The 21,728-nt window shown below is 38.6% G+C and overlaps 1 protein-coding gene across 4 annotated transcripts in view; it reads left to right on the top strand.

Annotated features, from left to right (window-relative positions):
• The first annotated feature begins 307 nt into the window (after positions 1 to 307).
• Positions 308 to 21,728, top strand: part of LOC129720326 (la-related protein Larp4B) — an 81,315-nt gene continuing 59,894 nt past the window's right edge. The window contains exons 1-2 of one of the 4 annotated variants that reach the window (XM_055671788.1): positions 308 to 837; positions 2,074 to 2,860. In XM_055671788.1, the coding sequence (XP_055527763.1) occupies positions 2,393 to 2,860 (468 nt within the window). In that variant the 5' untranslated portion in view covers positions 308 to 837; positions 2,074 to 2,392. Of the gene's footprint in view, positions 838 to 898; positions 2,861 to 21,728 lie in introns of those variants that run through there. The other 3 variants (XM_055671785.1, XM_055671784.1, XM_055671787.1) reach the window with 3 other exon arrangements.

Raw genomic sequence — 21,728 nt, 5'->3', positions numbered from 1 at the left:
ACCAATGAGTGTCTACCCCTCAAACCATCCCCGGCAAACGACCCTCAACAGCGGTCGTGAACCATCAACCCTCACACATGACAAGGAACTCTCGATGCCTGCAACCACTTGTCGCCTCAATCTCCCAAATAATCTGTGCTTGCGCTACGCTACCCACTGCTATGCCGTGACTACTGACTACTGACCGTGCATAAATACTACCATCTGGATGCTCTAATGGTGTAGCGGTCCGCGTGAGAGATAGAGTTTTTTACTACATAACCGAGTGAGCGAAAGCAAGCATTTTCGCAAATACTGAAATCAGTCACCAGCGAATCGAACCGTCTCTTGTCTCTACTCTACTAGTATCGCAGCGTAGAACCGAGACGGCCACTAAAGTGTCAAACGTTGTCATTAAGTGTCCATTATTGACTGGATAATACGCATTTCAGCCTGGAAACTATCAGACTTCAATCCGACAAGGATCGAGAAACTGACGTGACGAATAATGCCGTGAAGTGAATGTGAATCGTAAAATTTTCCGTATTTTCACACCAAAAAGTGCAGCAACACCTGGCAATAGCTCTAACGTCCGGTGGCCACCCACGGAGCGGACAGGACGTTGCCCCTTGGCAGAGCTCATTAGTTCATCAAATTTGACATTACGGAAAAAATATGACCGGAAAGAAATACGAATTTCTGTTCCGTATGGTATAGTGCCCTGTGTTCCAGTCAGTACGTGCTCCTACGCGGCAACAAAACGAGAGTTTTCCCTCAGGAAAATGAGATCCATATTTTCACTGTTGGTGTTCAGTGCTTAGGGTGGCAGTTGGGTCCAGTAACACGCACGCAAAGAGAGTGAGTGTTAAAGCGCGAGATGATATGTTGGAGAGCACAAAGAAGTGATCAGATGTGTGCGCGTCATGCACGGTCGGATAAACGTTGGCCAAATGCTTTTGTCCTAGCCTTTTACAATTAACTTTCGGAATGTTTTGAGGACTACCTTTAGAAAAATTTCATAATTTCAAAAGAATCTTACGTCTTTGTAAAAAAGGACATTGATTTTTGAAAATTGAATGAAGTTACGAAAAACTTTGACCCTGTTCAAAAAGATTTCCAGATTTTTTTTTAAATATCAAGTGTGCAAAGTTGCTTTAATTACCGAAGATACTAAACTCATGAAGTTTCACTGTAATTTGATAAGGTGTTGAATCTCTCAATCATAAGTATTGTAATGATAATATAAGTATCGAATTGGTAGAACAAGATTACTTAGAATACATTAAATTATTGTGCCAACATTTGCCAATTGTGTGGGATGTATGTGTCTTGCTTGCATGCACAAAAGTAACCCAATGCAAGAAGAGCAACTGGTGTAGTGCGAGAAAATGGGATTTTCCTCCGTGAGTGTGTTTCAACACCACAATAACACACACGTCGCAGCACTATTTTTTTTTTTTCCTTTTGAAAGGGGTGGTTTGGGCTGTCAGTGCGCGGTGAGGTGAAAAATCGTGACGAATCGACGTCGAGAGTCAGCTCACTGTGCGTCCATATTTCAACTTCGCAAAAGGGTAATCGACAATACGCGTCGCGTATAAGCACACTTTGAACACTTGCTTTGATACGATAACATATTGTGTGAAATTAACAGACTAGAGGACGGGTTTTGGCGACGCTGTTGTTTTAGATTATTGTGAAAAGGTTATGTAGAAGGCTAGGGGAGAGAACGAAAAGCAATCGAAATGTAGGGAGACCAGTGTGATAAAATTTGTGATAAGTGATTAAAGGAAAGAGCAAAATAAAATCCTTGTAAGTTAAGTGTAGTGGTAGATGGTGATAACCTTGACGTTGCAAAATGTCCTAAAATCCATAACAGAGACCTTCGGAGTATTGCAATATGCCATTGAAGCAGGATTTGTGCGATGTTTATTTGTTGTTTGTTGCAACAAAGGCTAGACCGAATATTCAGACGGAATAGGTTGCAAGTGGATGAATATGTGTGAGGTACCCACTGAGCGTGATACACTATGGTGATTGCGCGCTAGCGAGTGCCTGTTTTAGTGAGTGTACATCGTAATTTGTACTGTCCCCAAGCTCCGTTTCAAATGACCCTACCCACATTCAATGTGCGCCAGCTGGATACAATGTGACTGTATATGCATTGGCGTATGTTACGATTGATGTAAATAAAGAATATACGGGATGGAACACAACGTTCGTGTGATTTTAATCGTTAGAAAAAAAAAAACACACAAGTTGAGCAAAGTGCATTATCTGTTACAATGTATGGCAACTGAAACTCTCCAGAAGCAATAATGCGTTCCAGTGAAAGATGGTAATGCACACTTGTTGCATAGCATATTTTTCTTTGTTCGTGATTTGAGCACCTTGCCATCGTCATCCGGTCGTGGCCATGCCATTGCGAAAATATCGACCGATAGTTACAACGACGTCCGCCAGCAGTAGCAGCAGCAGCAGTGGAAGTAGCAGTAGCAATCTGACCGTTTCGAACGTGACACCGAAGATATCGACCCTGGCAGGCGCCACCAGTCTAATTCCTGGTGTTCAACTCCCCCACCACCACCAGAATTACCAACGAGCTACGACTTCTCAGCGGATCGTTCACCACCATCACCACCACGCTGCCAATTGCAACTTAAATCTGATCACGACAGCAACTGCCGGAACCTACCAGGCTGTAGCAGCAGTTCCGCCACCTTTACCACCGCCAGCAGCAACACATACGTCAATACCCCATCAATTACACCACCATCGGGCAATCGCAGCTCCTCCGATTTTGGATCCGCTGCCGCTCTGCCTGGATGCAAACGGGACGTATTTGTGTACTGCTTATAATCCAAGATGCTACATTATACAAAAGGTATTAGTTTGATGCTGGTATTTTCAAATTTAATGGTAAAGTTATTCCGATAAACCAGAGCGATCAAAAGTATCCCACTTCGAATCTGATCTGATCTGATTTTTCTCGGAGTCAATATATTTTCGCTTTTGTTATGTGAAGAACTCTAATGTTAACCCCAGTTTCCCATCAATGTGCGCTATTTTTGAACGATTGAATGAAAATAGTTACTATAATTTTTAAAACGTTAGGAAGTTTGAGAACATGGATTAGCGAAATTCTCACTATCTGCTAATTAATTCTTGCGCAAATTGATTCAAAGATCAGTTTATTGCCCATTAATGCGAACAAACTGAGCTTTCCGACACAGACTTAAGATTTTAAAAGCTTGACGAACTTTTACTAGTTTTTTTTTGGGAATTTCGTATGAATGAATAACTTGATTTTGATAGTACAAATAAGGTACCGTCTGCCGGGGTGAGATTCTGCCAGATAACCATACTTTTTTATTTTTTGGCTTGTAATACACACCTTTACCCAGTGAACTTCGAGTGCGTCTTGAGCTGCCCGGCAGGTCAGACTATTTTCGGTTGCTTGTGGACTAGTCTTTGACTGGCTATAGCTTTCAAGTTTGTGTTTTGTCAGTGCGTCTTTGAAAGATTACCTGAAAGTTAACTTACATCAGCCTATCTCAAGACTACCTATTTGCAATTGAAATTATTTTTAAACTTTTTTCGTATCACATGAAATGGCAGGACGAAAAAAGAAACCGCGCATCGCTACGGGAAGGAAAAGAGAGGCATCTCTTTCTGACACGAGCTCATGCAGTGAAAATTTATTTGATATTCTGCCTGAGCAAGAAGCCGGCGAAATTGAAATGTTCGAAAGTAAAACCATTCAAGGTGAAGTTTCTCCAAAAAAGGAGAAAGTTCCACCTATTGTGGTAACTATTGCCTCTGAATTTAACATTTTTAAAAGAGAACATTCAATGTTTCTCTCAGACGTCAAAATTGTTTATCAAATTGGCTGGAGAGGCGAATGCCGCTTACTGGCCCAAACATTTTAGGATTGGAATCGTCTAATTCAGTATTTACCTGATCGTATTTAACTGGTCGTATTGAAAGGTCTCACCAATGATCAAACCGTTGATGAGATCAAACATACTTTAGAATTACTTGGCTTAGCCCCTACCCATGTAGATCTAATGAAACAAAAATCCCGAGGCGAAAACAGTCAGAGAGCTGGAATTTCCCTTGTTAATTGTTTAATTCATTTTAACCGCACTGAGGTTAACAATTTGATTTTCTTTGACAAATCACATGCTATCTATGATGTGCGAGTGAAATGGGAATTATATCGAAAGTTTGGCAGAGGTGAAAAGCATATCACCCAATGCCGTATTTGTCAACGTTATGACCACCATGGTTCAAAATTCTGTAACATGAAAAAAAAATGCCTCATTTTTGGAGACTCTTCTCACAAAAAGGACAAATGTCCTGTGAAAGAGAGTAAAAATTTTCGCTGTGCCAATTCAATTTCCCAATCAAAACATAATTCTCCAAGCTGTACCACTGTACCGCCCATTATTTCCACTCCTTTGCATACCCGTTTAACATATGCACAGGTAACAGGTAGTTCGAACATTATTTCTACGAAATAAATAATAATAGTTCGAAAATGACCGTTAATATAAGGGATAAATAAAAACCGGTAGAAAATAAAAAATACATTGATTACCCCAGCTAATACTGCTACCGAAAATATTTTGACGTAGAATTACGTCTTACGGCAACATACACAGGGGACCAGTTTCATTACAGGGATCCAATTTCAAAAACCAAAAACATCGAGAGCGTCACAAAAATTGTCCACATTCAACCGTTTCAAGCTCAGTCAGTTTCCAACCGATTTTCGTCATTTTTGCAGTAATCGATTGGAAAATCAACCAAGCACCCGTCCAAATGCAGAAAGTTGTAATCTGATTGTTCGAACGATTGTACTATTGAAAATTGTCAAGCCTTGTCGACAGAATATACCTAGTTAACTAAGAATGCGCGCTTTGTGTTTCATGTATAATTCATTCCATGATTGTGCCGATTCCACACGAACGTTGGTTGCTGATCGTGAAGAAGAAAGAAAAGCCGGGTTTCAATTTCGGGCTGATCACGCTGGGCGCGTTGATACTTAAGTTGATACGTGCGAAAAAAATCTTTGTCAGAGCGGATATCGCGCGCTATCTGGACCATGAAGCATTTATGCGATATTTGAATGAAATTTGCAACTGCAGCAACCAGTTTTTTTCAAGGCTACTAAATATATTTGGAAGAGCATAATGAATGGTTATTACTAAATTGCAACTTTGATTGCAGTTTGATGCTGCTGCAATTGCGCAGCAGTGTGATGTATATTACGATTCATTAACACTGCATCACAAGCGGTATATGCGAAACAAATCCAATTCCAAAAAGAAAAGTTCAGCAAGTTCTGCTAACGGCGCTGAGTCCGTTCTAGGAAATTCATAAACCTTCATTAACAAATATGTAACGTCTTGAAGAAGACGGTTGTTGCTTGACACCCCAGCATAATTGCGACCCTTATATCCGATACGAGAACAGGAACATCTTCTTCCTTCAAGCCGTGCAACACACGATGCATGTTATATTGTTGCCTTTATAAGGCAACAATAGGGTGACAAGAGGAATGTAACAATTTACTTGGAGCAGCAAACGTACGGCGGCGGTCTGAACTTTGCGGCAAGTGTGATAGTAGAACGTTTATTGTAATCCGCCAACCGGGAAGCAACCGAAAATGTTTCTCCTTACAACGAGGTTTGACCTGTTGTGACAAATTTCCTGGCTCCTTTGTCGCTTGTCTCTGGTGCCATCTCAATGATGACACATTTGTTGGCAGGTACACAGTTGACGATAAAATAATGCGCTTTCACGCTACTGTTAGCAGCGTAGCCCATCCTCTTTTTTACGAACGTAGTAGAATGATATAACTGGAAATAATTTTTTCAGTTATCCCATTCCACAACGTGCGTAAAAAATCTTTGTCAGAGCAGATATCGCGCGCTATCTGGACCATGAAGCATTTATGCGATAATTGAATGAAATTTGCAACTGCAGCAACCAGTCTTTTTCAAGGCTGCTAAATATATTTGGAAGAGCATAATGAATGGTTATTACTAAATTACAACTTTGATTGCAGTTTGATGCTGCTGCAATTGCGCAGCAGTGTGATGTATATTATGATTCATTAACACTGTGCATCACAAGCGGTATATGCGAAACAAATCCGTAAATGTCAATTTACTAAGTTTTCATCATTACAAACCAGTCACTTCTTACAGCATCTCGATCATACTCATGGTTCATAACAATTTACAGAAGGGGCATCTTTGCCGATTGAGGATTCCGGCCTTTCTCTGGTTAAACTCAGTCTTCTTACAGCATCATGGAATACAAACAATCTTCATATTCATATACTTGACCAAGGATTCCGACGATACCTTCGGAAAATTAAAATTCTTTCTGCTTTGTTTATTTTAAACATTTAACAAGGCTGAAATTATTAACTGTTACTGCACAGTTCAATTGTCTGGTAAATACAACTATTATCAAACATTTATGAATTGATTATACGATTTTTTTTATGTTTCTCTCAACAGAGTCGATTTGAGCACATCGATTAGTGCGTTTTCGACGTAGAATTATGCCTTATGGCAACATATATAAGGGTACAAATTGTAAAACCGAAAGCATCGAGAGCGTCACGAATATTGCCCACTTTCAAAAGTTCTGAACTCAGCTAGTTTCCAACGGATTCCGTTTATTTTTAAAGTAAAAATAATATACGAAACAAATACGGAAAAATATACCGCTTCACACCATTAAAATGATTAACCCTAATCAAGTGAATTTCCAAAGCTATTGCAAAAAATTATCGCCCTAAGACAGGCTGTCGTAATTCTACGTTAACCTTCCGGTCGTTTCTTATAAACAACCTCTTCCACTCAGTGGCGTTGCGTGACTGGGTGACACCCGGGGCGGAAAATTTGGGTGTCACCCCCCTCCAGCTTGTAGTAAAATTATCTTTACCCAAATATTGGGATTTATTATATTTTTCAATAAAAAAAAGCTTATCACCACATAAACAACAGCATTTATTCAGTTTGATTCCAAAACATGGTTCAATCAGATTTTAATACGCCTTGATTTAGCAGCAGCAAATCTTCTGATAACATCGTCAAAATCAGTAACGTTAGCTTGTTCTCTTTCAATTGACAACAAAGCCAATCCATTTAATCGTAATTGCCCCATTTTGGAGCGCAAGTAGCTCTTAATCAGCTTCAGTTTCGAAAAACTTCTTTCACACGAGGCTACTGAAACACAAACTGTTGAAGATAGTTTCAAACTTATTGTGAGGTTTGGCAGCGTTTCCTGAAAATCCCATTCAACGATGAACTGCAGCACATCTAGCGCAGTCCAGTTGTTGGCATCATCCATATCTGCGGAATCTGGGTATTTCCAATAAAAGATCAGCCTCACAAATTTCGTCGTAAAAACTTGCGAGATTCTTTACCACCTCTTTCTCATAATCTTCAGATGCCGATAGTAGATTTTTAATCATAACCGCTCCGAAGATTTTGGCTACCTCCTTCACTGATTTGGAACGTTCTGCAACTCACGGTAAAACACATCAATGGAATATCATTCCTCTTCTGATTTCTTCTTCTAATGTTGGTCCAGGCTCTGAAGGTTTGTCTCCAAATTTCTTTTTTATGTATCGTATCCTCCTATCTACTGGTATGTCATACTCCTTCGCCTTAGAAACAGCCTTTTCAATAGCTCTCTCAACAAGATTACTTCGTTCTAACATTAGAAACATTTCAAGAGCAACCAACTTTGTTATAACCTTGTCGAGCGGCAATCCCTTTGACTGCAAATAGTTTTGTACTATATCCACTTCCTGTAGCACATCGCACCAAAAGTAAAAGTAGCAGAGAAATGCGAAAACGCATACCGCAGGTAGAAGAGTACACGCACTTGCTCTGCTATTCCAATTTTCTTCTGGATTGGCCAAGGTTTCGATTGCGGCAATCAATCCATCGAAGTTTACACTGATTGGTTTAACTGCTCCATAATGCGCGCTCCATCGAGTTTGCGATAACCTTTTTACTGACACACCTGTATGCTGCAGAAGTATGTCCCACCGATGAGTAGAAACACTGAAAAATGTGTAAATGGCTTCGATAGTTCCAAAAAACGTCACACACTGCGGATTTTCGGCAAAAGCATGCTGTCCACAAAGGTTCAATGAATGGTCCACGCATCCTATGAATATTGCTTTTTCGTTTTGTTTTCTTAGCAAAACCTGAACTCCTCCATGTGGTCCTTACATCGTTGGAGCGTTGTCGTAGCACTGTGAGCGACATTTCAGAAAATTTAGTCCATCATTTTCGAGTTGATTGAGAATATCGGTACTCAGATCAACAGCTTTTTTTCCTTTTAAGATGAAAAAGCCGAGAAACGACTCTTTTACTTCCACTTTTCCATGTTTAATTTGGACGTACCTAAAAGTTCAGTTATTTGCTTCAGCAAAAGATTGAATAAGGCTAGATTTATTTCAATATAGCATACCTGATTATTTCGAACATTTTATCATCGTGCGACGCATCAGGAGTGCTATCAAACATTATCCCATAGTATTTCGATTCTTGTATGTCTGACAGAATCTTCTCTTTCACGTGGATTGCTAATGTCTCAATAAATTCGTTTTGAACTTCCGGGGAGATATATGAAACGAGCGTTCGTGAACGCTGTTTCAAGTTCATTAGGTGCTCCATAAGTACTGTGTCATATCGAGATAGCAATTCTACTAATTCGAGAAAATTTCCCTTATTCAACGACGATTCATTCTCTCTATGCCCACGGAAAGCCAGATTCTGTTTAGCCAGAAACAAAGTAATATCCAACAAACGATGTAAGATATCATACCACTTTTTGATTTCAATCTCTTGCTGATTGATGATGTGTTGGTCGATATTCGATTTGAGTTTCATGTTTGTTGCCATCGTTTTCCATTGCTCAAGGTATCGAATGTGCTCTTCGGATCTTTCGTGAGTTTGAACTTTTGGATTCAACTTCCACCAGTATTCGAAACCCGTGACAAATTTTGAAGTTGTTTCCGACACGTGAACATTAAACAGCATACAGCAAAAACAAAAAAGTTTTTTGCTAACGACTGAATACACCATCCAAGAACGTAAAATTCGATCTCCATCCGGAGTCAAGATGTAGAACCAATCCTTTGTTAATTGGCGTTGTGCACCCTTTACGCACTCCCCAGATCTAGACGAAGATTCAAAAGGTCCATCCTTATTCTGAAAAGGTACACTTCCCATCTTAATCAGCTCTTGCCTTTTACTGTCCGATAGCGGAATGTTCCAAAATGAAACATTGCGAACGTAGTTATGGTCCTCATCCACGCTTTTTTCGGCTTCATGCTCAACGTCATTGTCACTGTCGGTATCGGAGTAACTCATATTCTCATAATTTTCTGCTGCTTCTTCGCGTACCTCGTCTTCAGCTGCTGGTGGTGTTTCTGCGGCATCAGATGTTCGATTAGGAGTAGCCGCATCTGATGAATTTGCAAGGTTCACGAATCTTAACATCGATCCTGACAATGCTCTCACAGTATCATCTTTTAGTTGTTTTGCTTTTCGTTGCTGAAATCCACTTTTTCGCTTAGTTTTGTGCTCTCCGCGCGGCATGTTGACCTAGGAAAAATACCACTAAATATGAAAACGTGTTGTTGTTCAAAGTAATGTTTTATGTTTACCAGGTAAGTTATGTTGATTACACTCTGTAGTAAATCTACTCATTTTTGAAAAACTGGTTGAGATTATACTTTGAAGAGATCGAAAAAAAATTACAGTGAAAATAAATATAATGTTCGTGGGTGTCACCTCGTGAAAGGTGACACGCATGATAATTGTTAATTATTCTCGCGCTTCTGAACGGTGCTTTGTATAAACATTTTTCTCTTGGGTGTCACCCCAATGAGGGTGACACCCGGGGCGGACCGCCCCCCCACGCTACGCAAGTGCTTCCACTTTTTTATAATGCCAACTGCCTTGGACTTATTACGGCAGATAAACTTTCTTTTCTGCAACAGGCAATGTTCGATCTTATAAACGCCATGTTGCAGGCAAATTCCATGTTTGGAGCAATTTAAATTGGAACAAATTTTACACTTGAAATTGTTTCGAATTTAAAATTTAACAATGATTTTAAATAAATCTATCAAAATTTTTAATTGGAATGCTCGCTCATTGAAACCGATGAGAATGAGCTTTTTAATTTTTTAACAGTAAATAATGTGCACAATTATTACTGGAACATTTTTGAAACCTAACATTAAATTAAAATATGATCCCAATTACGTGGTTCATAGATATGATAGAATTCAGGGTTCCGGCGGTGGAGTTGCAATTGGTATCCATCGCCGAATCAAACATCGTGCTCTTCCTTATCTTGAGACGAAAGTTATTGAAACTTTGGGAATTGAAGTTCACACTGAACTTGGGATTTTACTTATAGCCGCAGCATATTTACCGTTCCAATGCACACGCGAGCACAAAAATTATTTTAAAGGTGATTTACAAAAACTCACCAGGAATCGTTCAAAATTTCTTATAATAGGTGATTTTGACGCTAAACATCGATCATGGAATAATTCTCAAAGTAATTCCGATGGCAAAACTTTATTCCATGGTTGTTGTTCTTCTTTTGTAAGAAATCCATCAACAATCGATTTGGTACTAACAGATCGAAGTCATGTATGTAGTGAATTGATCACACATGCTGATTTTGATTCTGACCATCTTCCAATAACTTTTTATATATCACATGAATCAGTTTTAAACCCTATGAGCTCTGTTTTAATTATAACAAGGCTAATTGGGAAAGGTATAAAACTCACATCGAGAGTAACTTCAATAATGAGCTTGATTTGCAAAACGAAATATTGTAAATATTGATTCCGCTTTGGAAACATTAAAATGTGCAATTGTTGATGGATGTGGATTGCTGATGGTATTATTCTGTTCCAAAAGCTCAAGTGAAATTTGATTCACCAATAATTGACGAAAGTATTTAACTTCTAATTCATTTGAAAAAGGTCCGCAGACGTCAATATCAACGTTCTCGTGACCCTGTTTTTAAAACTATTTATGAAGATTTACAGAAAGAGATTAAACACAGATTTACTCTTCGGAAAAATCAAAACTTTTAGACTAGAGCTGAAAAATTGAAACCATATTCAAAACCCTTTTGGAAGCTGTCGAAGATTCTTAAGAAAGCTTCAAAGCCTATTCCAGTTTAAAAAGATGGTGAATGTTTCTTGTATCCAATAAACAAAAGGTTCAAAGACTTCCCCGAATTTTGTGAGTCCAATTGAAAATTAAGTCACATGTCAATTTTATTTTATTTCTTCGCAGAATTTTTTAACTGCAGAAATAATTGAAACTAACTTGAATGAGATTAAATCAATTATTAATAATCTTAAAAATATGATAGCACCCGGTGACGATGGAATCTTTAACATATTAATCAAACGTCTTCCTGAGAGCACAATAGAATTTTTAGTAAAAATTTTCAATTGCTGCTTCAAAAGTACATATTTTCCCAAATTATGGAAAAATGCAAAAAATACTCCAATTTAAAAGCCAGATAAGAATCCAGCTGAGGTTTCAAGTTATCGACCAATTAGTTTACTTTCTTCAATAAGTGAACTGTTTGAGAGAATTATTCTTAATAGAATGATGTCACACATCGACGAAAATTCAATTTTTGCAGATGAACAGTTTGAATTTCGTCATGGGCATTCCACTACTCATCAGTTGCTCAGAGTTACTAATATGATACGTGCTAACAAATCTGAAGGTTATTCCACTGGAGCTGCTCTTTTAGACATAGAAAAAGCATTCGACAGTGTTTAGCATAAAGGTTTTATTGCAAAATTGTCAACTTTCAATTTTCCTAATCAAAACTTTTAAAAATTATCTTACTGATCGAACTTTGCAGGTTGTCTATCAGAATTCAAAATCTGATAGATTTCCTGTCAGAGCAGGTGTGCCCCAAGGTTTAGTCTTGGGTCCAGTCCTGTACAACATGTTTACTTCAGATCACAAGTCATTGTTCTGCGATGACACAAGCATTTCCGTAAAAGGAAAAAGTCTTCGTGTCATATGCAGTAGGCTGCAAAAAAGTCTAGATATATTTTCTACATATTTGCAGAAATGGAAAATTTCTCCTAATGCATCAAAAACAAAATTTATTATTTTTCCTCATAAAGCAAGAGTTTCTTTTCTTAAACCCACTAAAAATCACGTTGTTAAGATGAACGGTGCAATCTTAAATTGGTCTGATCAAGTTAAATACTTAGGGCTAATTTATGATAAAAATCTTACCTTCAAGGACCACATTGAGAATATCCAAACAAAGTGCAATAAATATATAAAATGTTCCCTTTTATCAACAGAAATCTAGACTTTGTCTCAAGAATAAACTGTTAATTTACAAACAAATATTTAGACCAGCAATCTGGACAAGTTGTTGTACAACCAGAAAGAAGATGCTTCAAAGGATTCAGAATAAACTTCTGGAAATGATATTGAAGCGTCCTCGCTGGTTTAGTACGAATCAACTATACAGGCTTACTAATGTGGAAACATTAGAAAATATGTCAAACAATATAATCAATAAGCTCCGTCAAAAATCGTTGCAATCCTCAATTACAACAATTAGCTCACTTTATAGTCGATAAGATAGAAGTAAGATTAGGTTAAGGTTTAATTTTAAATTCATTAATTTTTTTTTCTTGACAAATAGGTTTACAATTTTCCTACAATTTTGTTCACTTAACTGCGGAAGCAATTATCTTTTAATGAAATAAAATTTTAAAAAGTATATGTGATAGTGTTGATATGTTACCGTTTGTGACAGAACACACAATATAAATTCTAAATAAATATTAGTAAATAAATACTTAATCACAAAACATCCTCCCCTTAAAAAAAATCTATGGAGAGGAAAAGATAAAAAAAAAATGATTTCAATTCAGCCAAATGGTTGAAGAATAGGAGCGCTCTGAAGGAAAAGGGTAAAGCAGAAAAAGTGGATTGTTAGATGGATGAGACCAAAGTCAAAACTTAAGCCATATTGAGTTTAGAAAATGCTTCAAAAACCTCTGCTAACGAAAAAAACTGATTTAAAAAGAATTATATCTTAGAAGGCAAAATTATCACAAATACAGCTGAAAGCGACACTGAAACCAGAACAGCTGTAGATTATTTATTACAGGCCACTATATTTTTTTTTGCATATTTGTGGAAAAATATCGTGTCCACGTGGACATCATAATTACCCCTCCCCCCTATCGTGGACAAGCGTGAACATTTGCGTTTTTTAACTCTTGAGTGGCCTATGATGATTTAGACTCTAGATATGGCCACCAATAGACTTGTTTTTTGATTCCAAGTCGTTTTTTGGTGTCGCTTGATGGATATTGGTTTAATAAGTAGGTTCGTATGTGGCTTATGGCGACCTAGACACTTTATATGACCATCGAAGTAATTAAAGGCATTTTTATCGTGTAACACCAACTGAAAAAAAAAATGCTAGAATGGCTGTTTTTTTTTTCAAGGGGGGGATTTGTTAGTAGCTTATGTATTTATGATAAATATTAGTAAGTAATGAGTATGTTTCCACACAAATTCCAATCACAAATGGTGACTTCTTAACAAATTAATGGCATGATATGGTTCTAAGAACTGCTTTTATCATGTAACCAGAACATGTTTCGGTCAAATATCCGCAACCCATTGACCGATTCCGGCTATCCTCCTCGGCAACATGAAGGACCATGATACCGGTTATTAAACTTAAATTTGGTAAAAAAAAACGAGAAAACTAAAAAATATGAATTAGAAAAACCGAGGCTATTATAGAATCCGAGGCAATGATTTACGGTTGCTGAAAAACGACAAACTTCGTTCCGCTAATTTTTATGTTTAAATAAATAATTTTTAAACATTCCATAGTCTGCAAATGCACGATAAATCGGTCTTAGGATATGATCGAAGTCAAAAGAGTCAAATCGTTTGAAATGAGTGGTTTTACCGGAATGACAACATCCTCGCCTTTTGGTAGAAAGCCTATAGAAAAGAGAGACGCCATGACACTCACTTCCATTAAGCTCACACCAAAACGGCTGGAAGGCCTTTAAAGTTTCGAAAGTTTTGACGCAAAGTATTGCAATCAAGTTGCGATGAAAAAAGGGACTTGCTAGTTTACGGAACAACTTGTATGCAAGTACAATTTAAAAATAGAATTGTTAATGTTTTTCGAATCCCAGCTCTCGAGGTACGATGCTGGCCTAACAAGTCATTCATCGTAGGTTCGAGTCTTGACTCGGGAGAGACTGTTAGTGTTAGTAAGATCGTAGCGCTAGCCCCGCAATTGTCCTGTACACTTAACGGTTGGCTGCGAAGTCTGTGTATAGTAAACAGAAGGTCAAGTTCCGAATCGGAATGTGACTCTAACACATATCAAATTTAAACATGTTTGATATACGCTTTACTGTCATACGGTTTCATTCCTGTTACGTGAGATGTGTTTGGGTCCCTAAACATATAATATTGAAAAAGTCACGCAAAATAACATCGCGAAGCTTATTTTGGCGGGGTAACCCGCCGTTTTGGTGTGACAGTTACCATAACGGTGAGTTCTACGTCTTCTCTCTATCCTATAGGCTGACTAGGGATGATGTTAGGAGCTAAAAATCGACCTCAGACACCATTTTGAGTTAAAAAAGGCAGCTTTTAGGAAACAACCGAAAATGACTGATAACTACTCAATATGGATATTTCCGTAATCGAAATAATACATAGAACCCAAGCATTAACTCTGGACACCATTTTAAATTCAAATATGACTGCCTTCAGTTTCTGGTAAACAGCCAAAATAACTGAATACCACACAATATGGGTATTTCCGGAATCAGATTGATGCCAGAAAAAACAGTTAAAAATTACCGAATACCACCCAATATGGATATTTCCAGAATCGAGGTGATGGTACAGCAACCAAAAGGTAGTCAGCCTATAGGATAGAGAGAAGACGTAGAACTCACCGTTATGGTAACTGTCACACCAAAACGGCGGGTTACCCCGCCAAAATAAGCTTCGCGATGTTATTTTGCGTGACTTTTTCAATATTATATGTTTAGGGACCCAAACACATCTCACGTAACAGGAATGAAACCGTATGACAGTAAAGCGTATATCAAACATGTTTAAATTTGATATGTGTTAGAGTCACATTCCGATTCGGAACTTGGCCTTCTGTTTACTATACACAGACTTCGCAGCCAACCGTTAAGTGTACAGGACAATTGCGGGGCTAGCGCTACGATCTTACTAACACTAACAGTCTCTCCCGAGTCAAGACTCGAACCTACGATGAATGACTTGTTAGGCCAGCATCGTACCTCGAGAGCTGGGATTCGAAAAACATTAACAATTCTATTTTTAAATTGTACTTGCATACAAGTTGTTCCGTAAACTAGCAAGTCCCTTTTTTCATCGCAACTTGATTGCAATACTTTGCGTCAAAACTTTCGAAACTTTAAAGGCCTTCCAGCCGTTTTGGTGTGAGCTTAATGGAAGTGAGTGTCATGGCGTCTCTCTTTTCTATAGGCTTTCTAATCATCCCGGTTCCGAAATCACTCATATTGGGTGGTATTTGGTCACTTTAGAGTGTTTTCCAGAAGCCGAGAGTCGTGATATTGGATTTCAAAATGGCATGTGAAATAAATTCCTGGGCATCATTCTGATTTCGGAAATATCCATATTGGATGGTGTTTTGTCATTTCCAGCTGTTTTCCAGAAACCAGAAATCGCCATCTTTGAATTCAAAATGGTCTCTGTGGCTGATTTTTGGGTCTTGTGCATCTTCCTAGTTCAGGATATAATCATATTGGGAGGAAATGTCGTCTGGAGTCAATTTCTGGCTTCTATGCATCATCCTGATCATTTTAGGCTGTTTATCGGCAAAACTGGTTGAAATATCTCTCCCCTTCCAGAGTACGGAGGAGTGTTAAACTACAATTGAAATTTGTGTTTGATTTGTATAGAAGCCCTCCCATCCAGAAGTGGGAGAAGTGTCAAACCACCATGAAAATATTTTTTGCTCCCAAAAACCATAACATATCGAATTTGGTTCCATCTACTTGATCATTTCTCGATATGTGCAGAAATTTGTGTTTCATTTGTATGCGACCCCTCCCTTAAAGATAAGAGAGGGGTGTCGAAACACTACGGACATATTTTTCAGCCCTTAAAACATTCATCTGCCAAATTTTGTCCTCATTTACTTGGTTAGTTCTCGAGATATTAGAGATATGCAGAAATTTGTTTCATTTGTATGGGACCCCTTCCTTCCAGGAAAGGGAGGGGGCTCGAAGTATCTTAGTCACTTTTCTCGGCTCCTAAAACCCCTATATACAAAGTTTCACGCTGATCGGTTCAGTAGTTTCCAAGCCTATATGGATCAGACAGACAAAAAGACAGACAGACAGAGCTGCATTTTTCTATGTTTAGATAGATGATGAGTTCATCTTAAAATTTACAGAAATAGTTGTTTTTCACCCAACGCTTACAGTAATAGATAATTATTGTTTTGCTTGACGACGTGGACTTTTACATAACAGAGTAGGCTAACCAGATTTTCTCGTGATAAAAACGGGACAAATGGGTTCGGAAAACGAGACACATGATAAGATTGATTTTCGGAAACTTTCACTAACAAAAGCATGCAAACAATTATTCGTTGCTCTGATGAACCTTTTTTTTTTTTTTGAATGCCGGAAGAGCATTGGGACTATAAGAGCCACTGCGACCAGACTTGGTTTTCTCCTCCGGGCGACCGAAAAGCAAGGTGTATTTTTCACTTGCACTACGCGGAAATCAAAGGACTCCGCGCGCGCAATTCATTTACGCTGCACCTGACAAGCAACTGCTCACTCCTATGCATTCTGCACGGGAAAAACGAATCGTTTACACTTCAGCAGAAGAGAAAGCCGAAGTTTTACACCTAAAACCGAAGTTTTGCTCCGCAAAGACGAACGATGGCACGCGGCGTCCGTCATATAATTGCCATGGCTAGTGCGATTGATTTTTAAAGCGAAAGTAATTTTTCCCAGTATTCAAATGAATATTCTAAGCATTTTTACTGCTGACGAGCCGACAGTAGCAAAATGACTCCAGAGATTTTCTGACCAAAGCGCATTGGATATAACATGTTGGTCGCAAATGCAACTAAATGTATAAATGTATATCTGAAAAATGGGTACTGAACTTTAATTAGCCACTCTAGTTTTTCAGCTTTTTACAGCCTTTTGCAAACGATCACAGCTTTTCTTTGCCAGTTCTTCACATCTTTCATTTTGTTCAAGATGTCCTTTTCTTGAATTCTCAGGTCAGTGTGACAAATTGTGGTATGAATAAAAATATTGTGAGAGTAACGAAGGAATTAGAACGTATGGTCCACGTTGTTAGATGCTCATCCACTAGAACAATAGTGAATATTCCTAATTGCTACTTATTTCAATCAATTTTTTAAAATTTCTTTCTACTAATTCCTACAGAAATCAGATAAATCCTATTTCTAGGATGTCTTATAAATGCTAAACGAATTAGAACTAAACCTAAAACTAAAAATAGCATTTTCTTTTTTAATTACCGCGCGGTTCGATTTGTTGTTTAATGAGCACTCCGTTGCTTTTCAAGTACCGTCAGGCGGGATCAGATTGTGAGGTTGTGACTTCTAACCCGTGACTTTTCAGCCATCTCTTCCTGGTCAGAAGACTAGTCTATCTTGGTTGAATATTAAACTTATTCAAAAAAGTTTTGTCTTGTGATCGCCATGAGATGGCTAACAAACAATGGGTTTGTATGGCACAATTTCACCCCACTGGCACAATCTTACTCCGATTTACAGAAGTCATGAATCAGTATCGTTCATGCCTTGTTTCCTTGGTCCAGGATACCACAAACTGAAACATGGGTATACCACCAAAACGTACATATTGTCATGATGGTTCAACCCACAAGGCATTGGGGGCCATCCACATACCACGTGGACAGCCTTGGGGGGGGGGGGGGGTTGGCTAATGTCCACGGTCCATACAATTTTTTCAGAATTTATATGGGCAGTTGTCCACGGAGGGGGAGGGGGAGGGGGGGTCAAAATCGTTAAAAATCTGTCCACGTGGTATGTGGATGGCCCCTTGATTACTATCTGTGAGCTTGATTCGCAGTAGATGTGCGTCTAACCCGTAGTGAAGGGACGAGGTCTGCCAGTTTGAAGGCGTACTCTAACGAGAAAATTGCAAAAGCTTATTGTAGGCAGTTGTAGGTCTATCATAAATATCACCATTTGTTGCGCCCACCTAAGCCAATGTGTCCACATTCTTATTAACAGAAATGGAACAATGAAAAGGGATCCACACTAAGGTAATCTAAAAAGATTTTCGCGATAAAACATTCTGATGATCCTGTACGTGTACGGAGAGTGCTTCATCGTTTTCATCGACAAAGAGCCTGAATAGAACTGAGACTGTCCGTAAAGATGAAAAAATGGTCCGGGGGCATTTTTTGCGGCGTAAAATCTCTGTAATACTTCTGTTTTCTAGTCATTATGGCACGAAAATCAACTACTCAACACGTGTGACTGAACTTTTTTTTTCCAATATAAAGTAGACAAAGCGTAGGTTATTAATTTTCTCATTCGGTTTCATTCTTCTACACGGTGCACCCGCCGTGTATTCGAGAAATAACACACGCGCACCTCCGAACTAATGCGTGTTCACGGCGTGCGAAAAAAATTCTCTTCGCGCGAATCGAGTAGTCTGCTCCTCGTGCGAGTCGACGGGTACACCTGGTGCAGAGAAATGCCAAGTCTGACTGCGACCATTCTATTAATTATCTTTTGGGGCAGGCCCTGATGAAACTACCGGATCCTGTACGATACTTAGCGTTTTGATGAATTTTGCGTAGAAGAGTGTGACTTTTTGTAATAGGTTCCTAAAATTTGTCACTTGCATGATCGAGATTTTGACTAATAATTATCATGGTCTCATCTTCAATCGCGACTTTTTCGTTAGTTCACGATAGGGGATGTCCTTTCCAGTGGTGCGCTACTGTCAGGAAGGCACAGAATGTACTAAGTAATATAAAAAAAATCCTGGCTGATTGGAAACTTATTTTCCTTTAAAGAAAATTTCAACGCAAAGCTTTATTTAAGAATTTTTCAAGGAGTAGGCGAAAACGGTACAAAATAGCAACAAGACGGGACGGTTAAAAATACCCGGGTTAAATGCGCAAGGACAAATCGCGCAAGGACTTGCATGCAAGTCAGCTTTCAAGTTACGTAGTGAAAATAAATTTAAAATTTCTTTCAATTGAAAACGATCTCTAATACATCAGAAAACTGTTAAAAAAAAACAATCTGGAGAATTTATTTAAGAAATTTCTAGTAGCGACCACAAACATTGAGTGTGTAGGTCACAAGTAGAGTAGGCAAATTATAAAAAAAAATCGAATTTCCCAGGTCACTTATTCGACTACTACTCCACTATAAGGAAATTCCCAAAAATGATATTTTCAGGAATGGTGACCCACCAGTAGACCAACATTCGCTCATACTCACAATTTTCCGCTAGGCCGGCCGATCTTGGGAAATTCGATTTTTTCAATAATTTGCCTCATATACGTATGTAGGTCACTTATTCGACCACTTCTCCACTATAAGGAAATTCCCAAAAATGATATTTTCAAGAATGGTGACCCTCCAGTAGACCAACATTCCCTCATACTCACAATTTTCCGCTAGGCCGGCCGTTCTTGGGAAATTCGATTTTTTCAATAATTTGCCTCATATACGTATGTAGGTCACTTATTCGACCACTACTCCACTATAAGGAAATTCCCAAAAATGATATTTTCAAGAATGGTGACCCACCAGTAGACCAACATTCCCTCATACTCACAATTTTCCGCTAGGCCGGCCGATCTTGGGAAATTCGATTTTTTCAATAATTTGCCTCATATACGTATGTAGGTCACTTATTCGACTACTACTCCACTATAAGGAATTCCCAAAAATGATATTTTCAGGAATGGTGACCCACCAGTAGACCAACATTCGCTCATACTCACAATTTTTCGCTAGGCCGGCCGTTCTGAGGAAATCCGATTCTTTCAATAATTTGCCTCATATACGTATGTAGGTCACTTATTCGACTACTACTCCACTATAAGGAAATTCCCAAAAATGATATTTTCAGGAATGGTGACCCACCAGTAGACCAACATTCGCTCATACTCACAATTTTTCACTAGGCCGGCCGATCTTGGGAAATTCGATTTTTTCAATAATTTGCCTCATATACGTATGTAGGTCACTTATTCGACTACTACTCCACTATAAGGAAATTCCCAAAAATGATATTTTCAGGAATGGTGACCCACCAGTAGACCAACATTCGCTCATACTCACAATTTTCCGCTAGGCCGGCCGATCTTGGGAAATTCGATTTTTTCAATAATTTGCCTCATATACGTATGTAGGTCACTTATTCGACTACTACTCCACTATAAGGAAATTCCCAAAAAAATATTTTCAGGAATGGTGACCCACCAGTAGACCAACATTCGCTCATACTCACAATTTTCCGCTAGGCCGGCCGATCTTGGGAAATTCGATTTTTTCAATAATTTGCCTCATATACGTATGTAGGTCACTTATTCGACTACTACTCCACTATAAGGAAATTCCCAAAAATGATATTTTCAGGAATAGTGACCCACCAGTAGACCAACATTCGCTCATACTCACAATTTTCCGCTAGGCCGGCCGATCTTGGGAAATTCGGTTTTTTCAATAATTTGCCTCATATACGTATGTAGGTCACTTATTCGACCACTACTCCACTATAAGGAAATTCCCAAAAATGATATTTTCAAGAATGGTGACCCACCAGTAGACCAACATTCGCTCATACTCACAATTTTCCGCTAGGCCGGCCGATCTTGGGAAATTCGATTTTTTCAATAATTTGCCTCATATACGTATGTAGGTCACTTATTCGACTACTACTCCACTATAAGGAAATTCCCAAAAAAATATTTTCAGGAATGGTGACCCACCAGTAGACCAACATTCGCTCATACTCACAATTTTCCGCTAGGCCGGCCGATCTTGGGAAATTCGATTTTTTCAATAATTTGCCTCATATACGTATGTAGGTCACTTATTCGACTACTACTCCACTATGAGGAAATTCCCAAAAATGATATTTTCAGGAATAGTGACCCACCAGAAGACCAACATTCGCTCATACTCACAATTTTCCGCTAGGCCGGCCGATCTTGGGAAATTCGATTTTTTCAATAATTTGCCTCATATACGTATGTAGGTCACTTATTCGACTACTACTCCACTATAAGGAAATTCCCAAAAAAATATTTTCAGGAATGGTGACCCACCAGTAGACCAACATTCGCTCATACTCACAATTTTCCGCTAGGCCGGCCGATCTTGGGAAATTCGATTTTTTCAATAATTTGCCTCATATACGTATGTAGGTCACTTATTCGACTACTACTCCACTATGAGGAAATTCCCAAAAATGATATTTTCAGGAATAGTGACCCACTAGTAGACCAACATTCGCTCATACTCACAATTTTCCGCTAGGCCGGCCGATCTTGGGAAATTCGATTTTTTCAATAATTTGCCTCATATACGTATGTAGGTCACTT

Source organism: Wyeomyia smithii, chromosome 2 (genome assembly GCF_029784165.1).
Source record: "Wyeomyia smithii strain HCP4-BCI-WySm-NY-G18 chromosome 2, ASM2978416v1, whole genome shotgun sequence".
In the NCBI taxonomy this organism is placed as follows: domain Eukaryota; kingdom Metazoa; phylum Arthropoda; class Insecta; order Diptera; family Culicidae; genus Wyeomyia; species Wyeomyia smithii.
The sequence above is the reverse complement of the archived record's forward strand: the minus strand, read 5'-3'. Positions and strand labels throughout refer to the sequence as shown.